This window comes from Mustela putorius, unplaced genomic scaffold, assembly GCF_011764305.1.
Source record: "Mustela putorius furo isolate JIRA1106 unplaced genomic scaffold, ASM1176430v1.1 tig00001130_pilon_pilon_pilon, whole genome shotgun sequence".
Classification (NCBI taxonomy): Eukaryota; Metazoa; Chordata; class Mammalia; order Carnivora; family Mustelidae; genus Mustela; species Mustela putorius.
Window position 1 is genome coordinate 2,893,018 of NW_025421584.1, and position 20,422 is coordinate 2,913,439.

A 20,422-nucleotide genomic window follows, 5' to 3' on the forward strand; every position below is an offset into this window, starting at 1 on the left:
TTACATATCTGTTATTTTTGATTATTTGGGAGAGTAACAGGAACATGAAATTACAGAAAGCCATCTGGACTGTGCCCTGCTCCTGGAGAGGCATATAGGCAGGCACTGCTCTACTTAATAGTTACGTTCCCAGAGTTTGTTTTTGAATTGGTTGTTTGGAGCATCAGACACAATTTCCCATTATTGTGAATAGGTTTTAGTGGAGTCTGTGAAAAACCAAATTAATTTATTCAACTGCTTAACTAATTTAAAACCAATAGGACTATCATTCATTCATGTTTGCATGCACTTTTTTCTCCCCATGCAGTTAAATCATAGTTAGGAACTAGGCTAGCCATTGTGCAGTCATTGATAAAATATATGCACACGGAGTGGTCCATAAGACAGTTGGGTATTGAGTCTAAAATTTGATGGACCAGTGTAGACATTTGATGTTCCTTCTCTAATCCATGCTAATTAATGGCTTCAAAAGTAGAACGAGAAGAGCAATGGGCTGAGGGCAGAGCTATGGGCACACTGACGGTTAAGGGGGACCCATGAAGACCCATGAAAAGAAGAGTTGGATGGTATGAGGAGAGCCAAGAGAGGCTGGTGTGATGAAGTTTGAGGAATGGGGGCAAGCAACATGGACAAACGCACTGAACGGAATCTACTAGATCGGAACTGAACAGCATCCACTGGATTGAACAGTGGCAGATAATTTTTGACGTTGGCAAGAGTAATGTCAAGGTTGATGTAGCTGTGAAGTAAGAGAGACAAGGTGGATAGCTTACTCTTCTGGGAAGTTTGGATGAGAAGTAAGAAACAGTTTTTTCTACAACACATGTTTTAGTCAGAGTGGCTTTCTTACCCTTCATTGCTCTCTCTTTCTCAGTTGACTTCTCACGTAAACCCAAGTCCGATCAGGGCTTAGCTGCATGTCAGCTGTTGCTGCCTTACAGGATCTTCTGAAGCTTGTCACTGGGAAATTGTGATTTAATTGCCAAAAGTAGTTTTTTTTTTAAGTTAATTTAGGCTGATAGTGCCTTATTTCTAGCTCTTATTATTAATTCATAAAAAAGCTCCTGTTTTGTGGACTTTTTCTTTTAAGTAATTGTTCAGTTTTATAAATTCCCAATAATACCCTTCTTTGTCCCCAATTACAGGGACGAGAAGGCGCAGAGATTGAACCTTGGGAGGATGCTGATTACCTTGTTTACAAAGTCACGGATAGATTTGGCTTTTTACAGTAAGTTGCATCGATTGAAAGCTAACTTTTTTATTATAATGTTTCTATGGTGACCTGTTATATTGATTTTCTTTATTTTTAATCGCACGGCTATGAATAAGTTTCCAGGAGTAGTCCTGCATGTGCTTTTGTTATTAAATTCCTGGCATTTTTAACCTCTATGATTAACATTGAATTATATTGTTAAGAATACAGTCTTTAATACTTGTTGTATTTTAGTAAGAACATAAAGTGTAATAAGTGAGTTGTATTAATAATTTAGCAGAATTAAATGGAAATGAATAATAATTTGCATTTCAAAAATAATTACAAGACATTTCATTTTATGTAAATTCATTTTAAAAATAATTAGCAGTTAGAACTTCAGTGTTACGCAGCCTAAAAATTAGCTATGAAAGGAAATGCCGTTGATCTTTCCCATAGTTATAGATGTCTTTGTGTTATTGCTTCTCACAATTAATTCCATTTATCCTGAGTATGTTATATAAAGAGTTGAGAGAGGTCTGGACTACTGTAAAGGGGCTAACGTGATTTTGACTCTTGAGAACATCCCGCTAATGATGTGAATTCTGCCTGTTCTGGTTCCGGTGGTGTTTGGGCAGATCCCTACAGTCTAGATCTAGAATTCAACTCTATAGTTTGCTTGCTTCCATCCAATTTAGTGAGTAATTTCTCATTCAAATTTATTCTTTTCCAGTCTCATTAATTATAAATAGGAAAAAGCTAGAGTTTTTTTTTTTTTTTTTTAATGTTAGGATACATGATTACATTTTGAAGGAAAAAATACAATTTTTTTGATAGTTCATAGCAGTATCTTGTACTCAGACTTTTTCTCCTTCTGTTGAGTTTTCTTGCATTTGGAAAGTATTTTTCGGTATCTTGTTTTTCTTTGGATAGAGCAAGTGAACAAAGTGAAGAGAAACAGTTCTGGGAGTTAGAGAATGTGTGCCCTTCTAGTGCCTTCACTTGTTGCAGTTAACCCTGTCACACCTCGTTTGTAAAATGGAATCACCACTGCTCTGCATACTTTAGGATATGGTGGGATCTTTGAAGAAATAAAATGATAGAGGGGCGCCTGGGTGGCTCAGTGGGTTAAGCCGCTGCCTTCGGCTCAGGTCATGATCTCAGGGTGCTGGGATCGAGTCCCGCATTGGGCTCTCTGCTCAGCGGGGAGCCTGCTTCCCTCTGTCTCTCTCTGCCTGCCTCTCTGTCTACTTGTGATTTCTCTCTGTCAAATAAATAAATAAATAAAATCTTAAAAAAAAAAAAAGAAATAAAATGATAGAATGCCATATAAGTAATGCCGTCTAAAGGTCTGGACAAATATAAGGTGTTATTATTATACTTACTGACATAACCAGAGTGTTCCCTTGAGTAGTTAAAATTAGAAGACTTTGAACATAACAGACTAGCAGAGCAGTATTTAACTATGATGAAACACTATTCTTAAATTAAACCCCCACTTCCACATTTTTTTTTTTTTTAATAAATCAAGCTTGACCACAAATGTGGCAGGAAATGGTTACATATTTGTGTGGGTTCGTGTGCAGATCTGAGGTATGTGATGGAGTTTTAAAGGACAGTTTGAGCTTTTGGCCCTGTCAGGATCAGTGGGTCCCAAACTTGTCTGCACACCTAGAGTCATCTGAGAAATTTTTCTTAAAAATAAATTTCTGGGCTCTGTCCCAGATTTCGATTCAGAGGGTGCACTATAACTTACCTGATTTTAACCTTCTCAAGGGACTGTATATTGGGAGCGAACCACCAAAAGAGATGTTTATATCATAAAATGGTCTATATAATACAAACTACCTGTGAAAAACCTGTGTATTCCAAAAGGATCTAGTAATTACCTAAAAATCTCTTTTTCTGATTGCTTGAAACATGTTTAGTCAGTCCATTATTTATCTTAATAATATTAGGTAGTATTTATTGAGCACTTACTGTGTGCCAGGCACCATTCTAAGCCCTTTACACAGGTAGCTCATTTATTTCTCTCAAGAACTCTATGGGATAGGCACTCTTTTTATCTTTTATTCAGATGAAACTGAAGCAGAAAGAGGTCAACCACCTGGCCCGAGTTGTGTTGACCATGTTAGATGTGGGATGTAGACCTTTGGCAGTCTTACAGCAGGGCCTGTGTTCTGAACTTCTGCAGTATACTGCCTGTTACTGCTGTCCTGTATTTTAAATAAGAAAAACACAAAAGTGCTTTGACACGCCTGGAAAGAAATTTGAAGGCAGTCACTTGTATGAAGGTAAAGTCAGATAGCTAAGCTCACCACTTCTTTGCAAATGAAAGCAGTTGGTACCAGTTCTCATACTAATTTTCTTTGCAAATGAAACCAGTTGGTACCAGTTCTCATACTAATTTTTAAATTTATACCATGGTGCCGTCCTGCAGCATCCAGCACAAATGAAAATAATGAAGCAGAGAAATGCATTTTAATATAATGTTAGGCTTTGTTAAATTTCACCAAACTAATTGATTTTTGTTACAATGCCTAATATAAGTAAAACACTTTCCTCGAGAGATTGCTGCTGGTGCCTTCCATTGCTTGTCACTGTAGCCTAAAGTTTTTTTGCATTGTTGAATAAATAAATAAACTTGGCCTAGGCATTTAGATACTGCTTTCTATCACACCTTGATCAAAGAGCACTTTTTTCTGCTCTTTTAGTTGTGTGCAATTTTTCATTGGTTCTGCAGTGAATTGGGTTTTAAGTGTCAATGCCAATACAATACAGTGGCCAAAAGTTAACTTTGTGATCTTCTCCGAAGGCTGCTGACTTCATATCTGATTATAGTTTTAGTAATTTAAATTGCTTGTTATGGTATGTGACCGTACTAACAACTGCAGTATAGGCCTAACTTGGCTTTTTAAGAGATTTCACAATAAATATAAAAATTGTTGCCAAACCAGCTTGGCTTGATGCGGCAACAGGATGGTCTTTGTCTAGGATTCAGAAATGGGGAGTTGTCCCTGGTCTGCATGCCTGTGACACAGTTACATCTGGAGATTGGAGAAACCAAGCACATTTAAGAGTTAGAGAAATTTCGAAATTTGAACTTTCAGCATTGTTATAAAAAATAGTCTGTTCAGCTTGGAATGCTTGGAATTTGGATAATGATAGAGCTTTTAGGTCAGAAGTTATTAATAGAATTAGAAGGAAATTGTATCAAAAATAAAGATAAAATTAATATCTCAGGGGGCATATTTCACCCTTTTTTTTTCATATGTTCACTCAGCAGCGTTGAGTGCCCTCCTTCAGATTTTCAACTAATCAAAACATGTATATTTCCAAAAATTAGCAGATTGTTTTTAATTCACTATGACTACATAAATATTTGAAAGCCAAAATAAAGGTGTTTTTGTTTTTGAAGAACCTCTGTTTTGATGACAAGAGCTTGTGAACTCTTTGTCTAATCCTTGTGATTAGAGTAAATCTTAACTTAGACATACTTAACTGCAGACACAAAATGTAGCCAACATATTCAGTTTACTGATTTTAACAAATTTTTAGTTTCCCACTGAAAGTTTGTCTTACAGAAATATGCCCCCTGAAATATTGAAAAATAACAGGCACATGTACTCTAATAAATAATTCTTCTAAGTTTAAAGTAGATGAAAACAGATTGAGTTAAGGCCCCTCTCTTTCCAGGGATGACCATGTTGTTGTTTTTACTTAATGTGTTTCTATGAGGCATGGCTTCTTGCTCTTAGCTTGGCATTTTCTTTTAGCAACTTCTATGGACCTCTTTCCTTCAGAGGACAAACCTTCATTTTTTTAAAGTCGAGTTAGGCAAACATTCTCTTTAAAGAGTTGGATGTAAAATATTTTTGGCTTTGTAGACCTTGTGATCTTTGTGATTCAAACTTAATGATTCAACTCTACTGGTGTAGCATGTAAACAACCACAGACCATCCATGAACGAGGGTGGCGGTGTTCATCGAAACTTTATTTCCAAATGCAGACTGTGGGCCAGATTTGACCTGTGGGGCTGTAGTTTGCTCACCTGAAGGAATACTCTGCACTCATCCAGACTTCAGTCTTTCCTTCGTCTGCTTGGAGTATATTTATGTGGCAAGGGGAAGGTGCATATATGCGTGCCGGCAAGGGTTCACCCTTTTTTTTTTTCATATGCTCACTCAGCAGCATTGAGTGCCCTCCTGCAGCCTGCCAGCCACTGTGTTTGAGGTTGGTGCCGGGCTTGACATGGTATTTTAGACATCAGATGTAGCTTTTGGGAAGGCAGCAGTCCTCTGCTTTCTCCTTAAGGCTGTGAAGATTAATGCACGCCATCACAGAAGTTTGAGGAGGGAAAATTCTGTGGCATTCAGTGTTGTGCACACAGCAGATTTTGTATAAAAGGTTTTAGATATGGAGCAATAATGCAAGAGAATCCATATGGAAAAACTTGACCATCTTGTTGCTCTTTCATCCACTTAAGCAGTCTCAAGACTGTTTTCACAATTTAGCATCTATCGAGTGTGGAGGGAATGGACCCCATAAGGAATAAGGCCCCATAAGACACACCCACAGCTAACATCATACCCAGTGGTAAGCAGCTGAAGCTTTTCCTCCAAGATCAGGAACAGGACAAAGATGTCCACTCTTCCCACTTTTATTCACATAGTGCTGGAAGTTCTCGCCAGAACAGTTAGGCAAGAAAAAGAAATAAAAATCCAGATTGAAACAGAAGAAGTAAAACTGTCTCTATTTGCAAATGAAATGATTTTATATATAGAAAACCGTAAAGACTCCACTGAAAATTGTTAGAACTGATAAATGAATTCAGTAAGGTTGTGGCATACAAAATCAATATATAAAAATCAGTTGCATTTGTATACATCGTAAAAACTATCAAAAAGAAATGGAGAAAATAATTCTGTTTATAACTGCATCAAAGAGAATAAAATAGGTAGAAATCAATTTAACCGAGGAGAAAAAGACATACTATGAAAACTGTAAAACATTGATGAAAGAAATGTAAGATGATACAAATAAATGCAAAGAAGTTCCATACTCATGGATTGGAAGAATTGTTTTGTTAAAATGTCCATACTACCCAATGCTATATACAGATTCAGTGTAATACCTGCAAAATGCCCAATGACCTGTTTCACAGAAATACAATGTGTATAGTCTTAACATTGTATGGAACCACACAAGACCAAAATAGCTAAAGCAGTCTTGAGAGAAAAGAACAAAGCTGGAGGCATCATGCTTCATGATTTCAAACTCTGTTACAGATCTTGAGTAGTCAAAGCATTATGGTATTGGTGTAAAAATAGAGACATAGATTGATGGAACAGAATTGAGAGTCCAGAAATAAACCTCTGCATTTATGGTCAGTTGATTTATAACAAAGCAGCCAAGAATATACAATGGGGATCACAAAGATCACTCTTCATTAAGTGGTGGTAGGAAAACTGGGCAGCCACATGCAGAAGAGCGAGTAGATCTTAAGATCTTAAACATAAGAACAGAAACCATAAAACTCCTAGAAGAAAACGGAGGCTGTAAGCTCCTTGACATTGGTCTTGGCTCTGATTTTTTGGATCTGGTACCAAGAACAGAGACAACAAAAGCAAAAATAAACAAGTGGAACAACATCAAACCAACAAGCTTCTGTACAGCATATAAAAAGGGCAACCTACCAAATGAGAGAAAGTATTTTCAAATTAGGTATCTGATAAGAGATTAATATCTGAAATATATAAAGAACTCATGCAAATAAGTAAAAAAAAATAAAATCTGATTAAATAATGGGTAAAGAACCTGAATAGACATTTTCCCAAAGAAGACAAACAAATGGCTGCCAGACACATGAAGATATGCTTAACATCCCCTATTATTGGGAAATCCAAATGAAAATCACAGTGAGATGTCACCTCATACCTGTTAGAATAGCTATAATCAAAAAGACAAGAAACAACAGCTTTTGGCAAGGATGTGAAGAAAAGGGAGCCCCCGTGCACTGCCTGTAGGAGTGAAAATGGCGCAGTTACTATGAAAGAAGACAGTATGGAGGTTTCTTAAAAAATTAAAACTAGAACTACTTAGGGAAGCCTGGGTGGCTCAGTCAGTTAAGCATCTGCCTTCGGCTCAGCTCATGATCCCAGGGTCCTGGGATTGAGTCTGGCATTGGGCTCTCTGCTCAGTGGGGAGCCTGCTTTCCCTCTGCCTGCTGAGCCCCCTTCTTGTGCTCTCTCACAAATAAATAAAATCTTCACCCCCTCCCCCAAAATAGAACTACTTATGATCCAGCTATTCTACTTCTGGATATTTATCTAAAGGGAAAGTACTATTTCAGAAAGATTTTTGTACCCTGGCCCCTGCCGTTAATTGGCTTCATTGTAGCCAAAACATGGAAATAACCTAAGTTGTCCGTTGATGGATGAACGGATAAGGAAAATATGTGTACACACACACACACACACACACACACACACGCACAGAGGCATATTATTCGGCCTCTGAAATTTTACCGTTTTGACAAAATGGGTGGACCTTGAGGACATTATGCTAAGTGAAATAAATCAGAGAAAGACAAATACTGTATGTTATCATTTATATGTGGAATCTAAAGCAACCAAACAAACAAAAAAAAATGAACTAATAGATACAGAGAACAGGTTGCTGGTTGCCAGAGATGGGATGGGGAGTGGCGGTGGTGCTGGGAGGTAGGCAAAATATGGTCAAAAGGTACAAGTTTCTAGTAATAAGGTAAATACGTCCTGGAAATGGAGTGTACAGCATGGTGGCTATAGTTAATAATACTATGTTGTATATTTCACAGTTGCTAAGGGAGTAGATCTTAAAAGTTTTTATCACAGGGGAAAACCCAAAACATGTGTAGCTGTGTGTGGTAATAGATGCTAACTAAGCTTAAAATAATAATCCTTTTGTGATATATATATACATATATATATATAAATCATTGTCTTGTACATCTAAAACTCATACAATGTTGTATGTCAGTTATATCTCAATCAAAAATTAAAAAAAAAATTTAAAAAATGCATACGAAAAAAGGTTTGGTTAGTAGGAGTTCAGTAACTGTCTGGGGATATGATGATGTTCCTGCACAGGCAAGCAGATCCTGGGGTGGGGGTTGTGACAGGGCAAAAGGAAATCACGTAATATATCAAGATGGAAAGAAATCCAACACCGATCTTGTCTACTTCTGGATGTCACCTCTGGCTGACTTCAGTTGTGCATTCGGTCCTGCATCTCCCTCTCCCAGGGCTTTCCGGAGTATGGCTTGATGGTAAGGTGGGGCAGGATGCTGAGAGCAGTGCGGTCTCATGTTGAATTTCACAGGTGAAATTCACGTCTGTAGGACGTGAGCACCACAGGCCACGTGGCCCAAGCAGATAGATGATGAGCCCCACTCCACAGACGAGTGCGGAAGTTGGTTCTGATTCAGTGCTGGGAACAGGCACAGTGAGGTCTTAGTTAGTCTTGTCGAGTCAGGAGGAGGACGCCAAAGAGCTGTACCCAAAGAGCTAGTCGTGCGGTAAGCCGCCGGGGTCGGCGCTTCTTTTGCAGTTGGGAAAGTTCAAACAAACAGTTATCAGGAGCTTCTTAAATCAGCTGCACAAAAAGCTGCTCTTGCCCAGGGCAGCCTGCTCACCCCAGAAATACCGGTCTCAGTGTGCGCAAAGGGTGTCAGATGTTCCTGGTCGTTCGAGATGTCTCTGCTGACCCTGTTCACCTAAGAAACAAATTCCAGCGGTGCCGATAAGCCCTTTTTCGGCCAGTAAGTGAAGAAGGGATAGATGTACTTATAAATTAGAAGTTACATCCTGTACCATTCATACATCGTTGGCTCTAGTAATCAGGAGTACAGATTGATTAGCAGGGAAATGTAGACTATGAGTATATGAAAATTTAATAAACAAAACAACAACAAAAAAACCCAGGTGTCACCTTCAGTAAGGTGAGAGTGGACATTTTACATTAAAAAAAAAAAACTTTTATATTAAATCCTCAAATCCTTTTTTTCTTTTTGAGAATTGGTTTCTAAGCCTTTTCTCCATATACCACTCCACAAACCAAAGATCTTATTCATCTTCGTTTGAACCCACAGGGCTAGAGCGATTGGATTGCACATCTCTGTATTAGGCTAAATGACTGTAACTAAGCGAAATGTTAGCTTCTTATCTCTGAAGTGAAGGGTTTGGACTATCTCCTTAAGATCTCCTTTGGCTGTTGGAATTTCTGTCAGTTCCATTGCTGTAGGTTGGTTTGTGGTTCACCCGAGGACTCTTCAAAGTAGCAGAAGAGTGCCTTCGAACATACTGGATTCTGGAATACTAATATGCGTGGTATTATGTGGTTTAAGAGAAACTAAGAGGAGAATCTGTATCATTGCCCAACCATCAGTATTACTGAGGTTACAGTTCAATGCTCAGAACTTTGTTACAGATAGTGCATTGTTTTTCTGTTAATACAAGAGGCTCAGCATGTTTCAGGTTAGAGCTGATACCATAGTATTACTGTATCAGGGAATGAATTTGATCTTTTGTTACATATTTAAAAATCTCATCCCCATTGGAGTTTTGACAGATGAAGCTTTCCTGATGTATAGAATTAGATTTTCCTTTTTCATTCATTAATCTGTTGGAGGCCGATTTATTTATTTATTTATTTGTTTGTTTAAGATTTTAATTTATTTATTTGAGACACAGAGAGAGCAGGAGTGGGAAAGAGAGGAAGAAGCAGACTCTCCCCCTTGAGCAGAGAGCCCAATGCGGGGCTTGATCCCAGGACCCTGAGATCATGACCCGAGCCGGAGGCAGACAATTAACTGACTGAGCCACGCAGGTGTCCCGATCCTTTTATCATTTTGTGAAAAGCAGTCATTTGTTATAGGCCATAGTTTGAGCCACGGAGTGGAGGTGATGTTGTCAAGTAGAGGTTGGCAAACTATGACCATATCACAGTCAGCTCACCACCTGTTTTTGAAAATGTTTTGTGAGAATAAAACCGCACTTAGTATACTATTACCTGTGTGTGCAATACAACGTTAACAGTTCAATAGTTAATGACAAAGACTATACGGTGTGCAAAGCCCATTGTATTTACTGTTTAAATATTTACCTTCCCAGAAGAAGGTTGCTGACTCCTGTTCTGTAGGAGTGTTGTCCAGTAGGACTTTTCCTGCAGTGGTGGGAATATTCTTTCTATATACACAGTGTTCAAAACAATAGCCTCTTTCTGCATGACTGTCTTGCACTTGAACTGTGGCTGGGGTGAGACTGAAAAACTGAATTGTTATTATTATTTAATTTGAACTTAACATTTAAGATTAAAAAGTCACATGTAGCTGGAGAAGACTATCTTGGACAGTGTATATCTAGAGATTGGGGGATAAGGGACCTTGTGGGTTCAGGGTCACTAATTGTTTTATATTGAATTTGGTAGCATGGAAGCTTATGTAGTGTGATCCATTCTTGTGATGGTGGTCATGTATATCATCTGTATCTATACGTATATAATATTTAAAAAGTTCGCTATGATTTTAACTGTTTCATATATTCTCTTCTTCCTTTGCAGTGAGGAGGAGCTCCCGAATCACAACGCAGCTGTGGAACGCGTGAGTCCAGCTCTGCATGTTTTTATCATCACTGGTGAATTATGTTATCAGAGGATTAAAATTTCCACCTTGGTGACTTTGAGTGCCGTGTTATGTAAATGGTGCGGCCATTTAAATTTGACCCAGAGTGTATCACTAAGAAAGTAATTAATATTGAATCAATTTTAGGAGATTTTTTTGAATTTCTGATAGATACTTGAAAGAAAGGAAGGTAGCAGTTCTCAGAGACTTGTTTGCTAGACAATCTCAGTCTAAGAGTGCTTCAAATGTAGAGCCTTTGAAGAGCGCAGGTGCTTGGGGACCCTCCTCCGTCTGTTAGGTCAGATTCTCTGGGCAGGAGCCCAGGTAGGTCATTTGCGGAAAGCTTCACAAGTGATTCTCATGTCCTCTGTAGCTAGTAAAGCAGGATTCTAGACCTGCAGCTTTTTTAAATAGAGCTATTCCGTGAGCTTGTAACCCAATTTCCTATAAACAACAACAGAAGTTTGCTTTAGTCAAATAAGCCCATTAGCTTTTAAGGACTTTAAAAAATCTTATGTATAGTAAACTTGTCACATTTTTTTTTTTTTAAACTCAGTATTGCCCCCCTGTGTTCATTATACTTGACCAAGGAGCTTGTCCCATAGCTGTGTGTGCATGAGAACTAGGGATTGAATATTTTAAGGTTGGTCGGAATCTCCTTCCCTTTCTCTCTCTTTCTTTCTTTTTTTTTTTTTTTTGTGCAAAAAAATGAATTGCAGAATGAAAGGCAGGCTACTGATTGGGATTATCTTCGGCTTGCTTATATTTGATCAGGGAAAGAGGCTGAGTTTCAGATGATGGAGGTAAATAATTAGAATGAGAATTCGAAAAACACTTTAGAAAAATCTGTCTGAAGTCAGAAATTTCTGAAAATAAGAAAATGAAGCGTACCTTTAAGATGCAGACAGAATTGTCCTTTGAAATATATAAAGATCCTTACAGGTACTTCCTGTGGATGGATTCTCTTGTGTCTGCCTCGTCTTCTCCCCATATCAGAACCTTGATGTTTTGGCAGATGAGTTTCTTACAGTAGGTACATTGAGTAGCAGCTGTGTATCGAGCAGTGGACCAGGTGCTGCCTAAAATACTGGGGTCAAATAAGAGGTAGTTTCTGCCGTGGAGCCACTCACTGACATCCGATGACTAGAGGAAGGTCAAGTGAGACGCTGGGCGGGAGATTCTTGGTGGCCAGTAGCAGTCCCATTTGAAATGGGAATCTGAGGATCTCTCTCCACTCTGTGACCGTTTTCTCTGTTGTCCGTGTTCTGACTTCAGTTATCCTTGAACCTCACTGATACGACCACTGTTACGTTATCCCTCACCAAGCTCATGGCTTCATTCCCTCTCTCCCCAGCTGAACTTCTGCTGTAGGGCCATGTAATCACTCCACGTACCTTTACTCCCTCGTCTCTATTGCTTCCTCCGGACTAAAGTCCAGCCCTGATTCCGACCAACTTGCACATTAGGAAAGCATGCTATTCCTAGTCAGGTTTTGCTCCATTTCAACTACTGGAACATTCTCTTTCCTCCTCAAACTTCCAGTACTTCCTTTGTCCTCTCGGCTCATCTTCTTCTTGTGTCTTATAAGAAAATAGAAGCAATCAGAGAACTTACACAGAGTTCCACAGCCACACCTACCCACCTGTCTTCATCTGTGCTTAGAGGCTCTTGTCACTGTGAGTGATTCCACTTGTTCCCTGACATCACTTGAGCTGTTCTTCTCTCCATCTCCCGAGTTCTTTCTCTTTCTGCTTGATGTTCCCAGCAGAGTAAAATTTCTTATTTCTCCTGTAAACAACACCCCAGTACCAGTCTTCTTTTGATCCATTTCCTCCTCAGAACTACCCAGATTCTCTGTTGGTCTTACAGCAAAACTCCATGAAAGAGGTGTCTATACCCTTTCTATTCCATTCATTCCTGCTTTTCCTTCTCGCATCCATCCCTATCAGATTTTTAACTCCCACCCTTTCCCCAAGCCCCCTCCTGGCCTGTATTAGGGTCTCGAATTACCAACATACTGTGTCATCAAGTAGGCAGTATTCAGTCTTCCTCTTGACCTACCAGCAGCTTTTGATGTGGTTGGCTACGGTCTCATTCTTACACATTCTTTCTTCCCAGCCTTCAGACCCTCGGGCTCTCCGCTTGTTCTCAGTTTCCTCTGCTTGTTCCTTCCCATCTCCTAGATCTCTGTACTTCGAGGTACCTCTGGGCCCAGGCCTTGGAACTTCTCTTTTCTGTCTGTATTTTTTCCTTTTGGTCTCATCTCGTCTTTGGTTTTAAATGCCATCCGTATCTGTGGCTCCCTGAATCCCATGCTTGTATATCCTTGCATATACATTTAAATGTCTACACTTAAATGTCTGACTTAATCTGTGCACTTCGATGTCTAACAAATGTCCAAACAGGAGTCTGGTATTTTCTTTAAATCCATTCTGTTAACACACTTCCCTGTGTCCAAAAATGGGAGCTCCGCTTCTCTGCTTGTTCAGTCTAAAACTTCTTAAGTTACCTTTGACTTTCTCTCTTTCATAGTCTGCATTTCATCGACACTGTGAGCTCTTCCTTCAAGATGTATTCAGAATGTGATGACTTACCATCACCACTTCTGCCGCCCTGTTCACTGTAACCTCTCTTCTGGAGTTTTCGGTCTTCCTGCTTCTGCTGTTGTCCCCCCTTTCTCCACCATGATCTTCCTGTTCACCAACAGAGACAGCGTGAGCCTGTTAAAATACGTAAGATCATGACACTCAGATTGGCACATTGTGTTGCCTCTCAGTCATATCTACAGTAAAACAGGAAGGCCTTAGAGTGGCCTTCAAAGCTCTTTATGACGTGCTCGTTGTTAAGGCTCTCCTTTCCTCCTCACTGCCTTCTCTTCCTTACTGGTCTCCGTAGTGCTTCCAGAGCATGCCTGCCATAGTCTTTCTTTGGCTGCTTCCTCTTCTGGGGCGCTTCCCTGCCTCACCGCCCAGTAGCTATGAGATACATTCCATTTCCTTTGCTATTTTCTCACATGTCACCTTCAGAATAAGACCCTCCTCCATGACCATCATATCGAAAATTGGGAACTCCCTCCCCCCACACATTGCTAATTATCCCTCTCTTTCCTATTTTTCTCTTTAGCACTTAACACTATTTCACATTTTAAATATGTTACTCACGTCTTTAATTTGTCTGTTTGCTCACTAAGATGTCATCTCTTTGGGGGGGGGTATCTACTCTGTTCACTGCTGTACCCCCAGAACACAGAGCCCTGCATATAGTATATATATATGCTTAGTAAGTGATGGCCGAATGCATAATTCAGTGAACATATCGGCTGCTTTTTAACACTAAATATGGTGACCTAAACACTTTTGAATATTACAGTGGCATTTATTTGAGGCATTAGGGAGAGTAGAATTAGAAGGTATCTTTTAACAAAATAATATCCGTATTTGGCAAAACGAAATCTGGCAACTCCGTGTAGACTTCTTCCTTCAGTGCCTCTGCTTCTCTTTTTCTTTTGCATAGTTTTCTGGTGCAGGAAGTTCAGAAGTCTGGGAACTGGTGATACAGCTGATTCAAGAAGGGTGACAGTGAGGGAAAGAAGAAATAGAAGACAAAAACTAGTGGAGGATGCATGCCTGAGGGATGTTGTCTTTATGTTTTTGTTTTTTAAGAGACTTGCCTGTAGAATAAAAGACCCACCCAGTACAATTGTGCTTATAATTAATTGGTAGTTTGCTTTAAAGAGCATAATAGGAAGTCACTAAAAAAAAAACGTATGCATACCCTAATAATTTAACATTAAGATGTAATTTTATATGCACTTGCCAGTCTTTTACTGAGAAAGATGCAGGATGCCGAGGCTGCTCATTGAGATTCCATTTATGCCTTTTGTAGAAGTTTTGTCTCCTATTACGTGACCTGCCTTGTATACTTTTGGTCTCTTTAGAGTGTAATGAGAACATATGCAAAGCAGTCTAAGACTGTAAACTTTTGAGTTTATCAGAATTTCCCCCAGTTTTTCTGGGTTAAGTTTAGTTCATTGTTTTTCAGTGACTGCCTAGCCCTAATAGCCAAGCCTATGGTTTCCAGGAGGCTAATAAAAAATTCTTTTTTTTTTTTTTTTTTAAGAGAAGATCCTTTTTTTTAAATTTTTTTTTTTTAAGATTTTATTTAACAGATAGAGATCACAAGTAAGCAGAGAGGCAGGCAGAGAGAGAGGAGGAAGCAGGCTCCCTGCTAAGCAGAAAGCCCAATGTGGGGCTCGATCCCAGGACCCTGGGACCATGACCCGAGCCGAAGGCAGAGGCTTTAACCCACTGAGCCACCCAGGCGCCCCGGCTAATAAAAAATTCTGCATGTATTACTTCATTGAATAACATCAGTGGAGATAGTACCTTGCTGAATCCTACACGTGTTTATTAATCTTTACAAAGCATAGCCTTGAAGCATGTGCTTACTGCCACTTGGGAAGATTTGTACACTAACGCCTGGTCAAGTCGTCATGGTTTTAGTTCCAGTTTCATCATGCATTATTTTGCCCAAGGCCGTTCTCCGTTTAAAATAGGGGTAGTAGTGGGCAGCCCCTCATAAGAGGATTCGTGTTGATGTTTGCAGAGTGCTTTGGAGTCCCCCAAACAGGCATTTAAACAAATAAACAATTACACTTATTATATTTACTCAGCAGAGAACAATATTAATAATGGATTATATTGTTTCTTTGAGCTTATTGATGTTTTTAATAAAGAGGAAAGGGTATGTAAGGCTATGAATTTTCATGAATTCAGCTATTCCTCTATGTAATGCAGTATTTTGCATAGCTTATGGAATATTGGAGCCTATTCATATCTTTAAAAACTGTATCTTAATTTTATGTGGTGTGAAATCTTACTCAAAATACGGGACCTGTAGACGTTTCAGTGTCGTTATTCTGTCACAACCGGACTCTCTTTCCAGTACTTCCTGTCCTCTCCTGACCTCTGCTGGTGAGGTCTAGGTGTCTGTGACTCCTGTCGCTGTCCCAGTCACTCATCCTAAGACTCAAACAGAGAGACAGGAAAGGATCTGAAGGCTTGAACTTTGGTAATGTTCCAAGATTTCTTATTCTAAAAGAGAAGGCCATTTAATATCCACCCATGTGTGGTGCATATGTGTACATGTGTATGTGTGTAGGTGTTATTCTCAGGGTTATTGATGTTATCAGTGGTAGGAAAGACTATGCAGGGGATATGTTAGTACCATGTGGATGCAGCAGTTTCTGTTCACTTGGTCCTGCCTAGGGTGAAAAATATAGTCTGAAATCACTGGAGATTGAGAAGCAGCAAGGGAGACATTGGTCGCAGTCCGTTTTAATCCTTTATACCTTTCTTGCCTGAGCAGGAGGGGCCAGTCCAATTCTGAGGGGTATCACTTAGGACAGTCGGGTATCAGATTGCAAACTTCAAGTGGAAGTTTAGTCCTTTTCTGAAAGCAGCTCATGGGAGGAAAAGTGCACAACAATATCCCGTTTCCATAGTCAGTGGAGGTGACAGAGAGGTAGCAAAGGGAATATAGGATAGACACAAAGACCTCGGCATTATTTTCCTCTTGTATATGTTGTTTTTACATTCTTGGGAGAATAGAATTTTCCTATACTAATGTGGCTTCTATCTGCTTTTAACAGTTGTACTCACCTAGGACCCAGATCTTAGTTTTTGAAAACCATTCCCCATTAAAAAGAACGACTGTTTCTTTTCTTCTTTTTCTTTTTTTTAAAACAAGACTTTCATTTATTTGAGCGTGAGAGAGTGTACCAGCTGGGCGAGGGGCAAAGGGAGAGGGAGAAGTAGACTCCCTGCTGAGCAAGGAGCCCAATGTGGGGCTCCGTCCCAGGCCCCGGGATCATTGACCTGAAGGCAGACACTTAACTCACTGAACCACCCAGGCACACTGAACCACTGTTTCTTAAAGAAGTGGCTAATCTAGGGTTAGCGTAGAAAAAGTAAAAAGTAAAGTGAACCTGATTATTTTGTGCCACATAGGGCATGTCTAAAGGATCCGCTTCAATTAAAGGAGGAAATCTCCAACCAGGTAAGAGGAAGTCCTGCCAAATTTGAGACAATTTGAGCTTCTAAAAGACTAATGATGATAGTGAGTTTTAACACATTGAATGAAATAGTTCTTTTATACCATAGTGCTGTTTGAAAGGGAGGAGGAGCTAGAAGGGAAAGCTTTGAAATAGAAAAGTATCAGTTAATAATACAGAAGGAATCATCGGGAAAAAAAAAAAAAACCCACATCATTTTAGCACCATCAGAATCAGAATCTATTCAGGCAGAGATTATCAGTGGATGATAAGACCACGGACTTGTCAAGGACCAGGATGTTCACAGTCCTTCAAAGTGTGCCACACAGATTACAGTTGACCGTTGACCATACAGCAGAGTGACCCCTCATGAAGTTGGAAGTCCACATACAACTGTAGACTCCCCCAGATCTGAACTACTTAGGCTGCTCTTGACCAGAAGCTTCATGGGTGACATGAACAGTCAATTAACTTAATCAATGTATTTAATATATTAGTATATATTAATGTATTTTATATGCTCTATGTGTTAAATCCTGTATTCTTATAATAAAGTAAGCTAGAGACAAGAAAATGTTTTAAGAAGATCGTAAGGAAGAGAAAAATACATTTACAGTTCCCTGCTGTGGTCAGCATATAAGCAGACCCATGCAGTTCAGACCCGTGTTGTTCAAGGGGGAACTGTAGAAGTATATGGTGTGCTGTTCTTCTAACCTTCTGTAGGTTTAAAGTATTTCAAAATAAAAGTTAGGAGAAGTAAGATGTCTGTAGTTGAAGTCAACAGAGTTATCTACTATCAATTTTGTACGGACTTCTAACATTAGTAGTTCTGCCTTTTGGCAGTACTTTGAAAAGTGTTGCCAATATGAAGGACTGATACCATTTTTACCATTATGCAACATAAGAGAGACTATTATAGTTCATTTCTGGTTATTTCTCTAGCGCGGTGATTGAATTGCTGTCATAAGTATTGATGATCTTGTTCCATCCATTCATCTTCTTTCTCCTCCGACCCCTCTACCACTGGGATCACAGAACGCTATTAATTGTTTCACAGTGCTGTTTACTTATGTTTTCTTACATAAATTATGTTTATATTTATTTGACTCTTAAAGTAAAAGTGCCACTATTTTAGGTGATGAAATTAAAATAAGAGTATTTGAGATGGTTCCTGTTCTCAAGGAGTTTATACTTGAATAATAATAATAACAACGATAAGATTTGGGTATTTAGGGCAACTAAAGCACAGCTGTAAGGTGTTAGAACAATAATCATAATAATTCTTATTTTTATAGACAAGACAACTCGGATATAGAGAGGTTAAGTAACTTGCCCCAAATGAAACAGATAGGAAGGGGCAGAATTAAGATTTGAATCCAGGCCAGCTAGGAACTTAGTCCATGCCATGCTGAGGAACAGTTAATTCTGGTTGGAGGATGGAGGCATTTGAGAAAGGTTCCAGACTTTTGACATCTGACTGGGTCTTGAGAGGATACATTTTACCTAAATGGTGGTGGGGAAGAGCATCACTGGCAGACAAATAGCCAACTTTGATTAAAGAGGCGTGACATGAGATCATGTGCTGGGAGTGACAGGGATTTCAGAGTGGCCGGGTCTTACAAGTAGCAAGGAGTAAAGCTGGAAGGCAAACGGGACCATGAAGGGCCGTCCATGCAGAAGTTTGAACTTCATTTGTAGATCGTGGGTAGCCATGGAAGGGTTTTTAACCGTGACACATTCTGAAAGTTTTGGTAGACGGGATTGAAGACTATCAGGGCTACGAGTAAGGAGCTAGTGCCTTCATCTAGGAGTTAGGATGCTGAACTGGGGTAGGGGGCGTGTTGAAAGCAAGAGCCGGGATTGGGACCAGCAGAGTGTGGTTTGGGGAGTGGGATGGAAGGGAAAGGATCATGAAAACCAAGAAAAACTAGAACGTTTGGTGGCCTTAGTAGGTAGTGATGCTGTTCCTTCATGTTTGGGAAGAGCAGGGTGACAGCAGCATGGTCAGGGAAGTAGTTTTGGATATGGTGGGATGGAGTGTCTGCTGAGCTTGTACGTCAAGATTCTCACTTGCTGTCTTATAGTCTAGTTTGTCTTGATGTTACTGAGTCCACGACAAGATGGGGTTCCTTACCCTGTTTTTCTAGAGCAATCCAGAAACCATTTGTTTGGTTACCATAGAGTAACCATTTGTTACTTGTGATTTTAGTTACTTCTCACTTCAGAATAAGTTCTGGAACAGTTAGTTGTAGCATGTTTGGTGATAAAGTATATTTTATCCTCGAGTTACAGATTCATGAGTGGGGTAGGGGGACAGACACTTGCATTCAAGTCAGGTGTGGTTGACTTGATGGCATTATGGAATTAACATTGAAACCTGATGGAACTGCTGATACATAATTTTTAAGTCCTGCAGCTGGGAGCTTTTCCAAGGTGTGTCTTTTTTTTTTTTCCTTCTCTGTAGGGGAAAGAAAAGCATACTTTATTAATGGTTTTTAAGATTGTGTGTGTGTGTGTTTTGCCCTTGCATGTTAATGTATAGCATTTAACATTATGTATATGGTAGGAATTGGAATACAGAATATGTCTTTAAAAAAAAGAATAACTATTTTTTAAAGTGATTCATTGATAATTCATAGTCATAAAAATGAAAGATAGCAAGAGACCTGCTAGGTCTCAGCAGGGTTGTTCCTGGCAAGTGCCTGTTATTATACTCTTGGGTTGGCTTGAATTATTTGGTGTTTTCCTGTTGGAGGAGAAAGGGACTGTGCTTTGAAGAAGTCAGGGGAGGAAGTACAGAAATATCAACAACAAAAAAATACTTAACTTAGATCAATCTTAATTTTTCACAGCTTGGCCTTCTCTAAAGTCACATTTAGCACAAACATTAATTAGATTTCAGTGCCTCACCGAGCTTTACAATTAAACATATTTCTGGAACCATCTGCAGCATTTTATCACTAATAATATAATGAAGATTATGCTTAGTCTTTTGAAATATGGGAATTATAGCAATATGTTTTGCTCACGAATGATCATCTTTTATTATGAAAAACCCATCACAATTTTTAGAAAGAGTTAAGTAATTAAAGAGTCTAAAAAATGTGCCTAAAAGTAAAATTCCCTAAAAATATTTTCATTTTTGGAAAATGAGGATCTTTTCTTAAAATCAGGATTTTCTTTGGGATTTTATGCTTCTTCTAAATCTAAAAATACTGTTGGTGGGCAAATGTCATCTGCCTGTGTGGGTCTGTGTTGAAGACCATTGATAAGGAGCCATTGCTTTCATTGGAAACCTTAGTCTCGTGACCTGCGCAGAGGCCACGTGGGAACAGGAGACCTTGCTATGGTGGCTCAGAGGGCAGGTCCTGAAGCCAAACTGCCTGGCTGTGAACCGCTCTTCGCGCTTGAATTTACTACGGAGGGGACTCTGAAAGCCAATAAACCACCTTGTGCCTCTGTTTTCTTATTTGTAAAATAGAGACGATTGTACGTACTTTGTAGGGTTGTAACGCGC

At 39.3% G+C, this 20,422-nt stretch overlaps 1 protein-coding gene across 3 annotated transcripts in view; it reads left to right on the forward strand.

Annotated features, from left to right (window-relative positions):
• USP6NL (USP6 N-terminal like) overlaps positions 1-20,422 on the forward strand; it is a 166,960-nt gene that overhangs the window by 96,491 nt on the left and 50,047 nt on the right. For all 3 annotated transcript variants that reach the window (XR_006608808.1, XM_045087431.1, XM_004757966.3), the window contains 2 exons: positions 1,146-1,228; positions 10,793-10,832. Coding sequence is in view for 2 of the 3 variants with exons in the window: in XM_045087431.1 (XP_044943366.1) it covers positions 1,146-1,228; positions 10,793-10,832 (123 nt within the window). In the remaining variant the exon portion in view is untranslated. The remainder of the gene's footprint in view (positions 1-1,145; positions 1,229-10,792; positions 10,833-20,422) is intronic.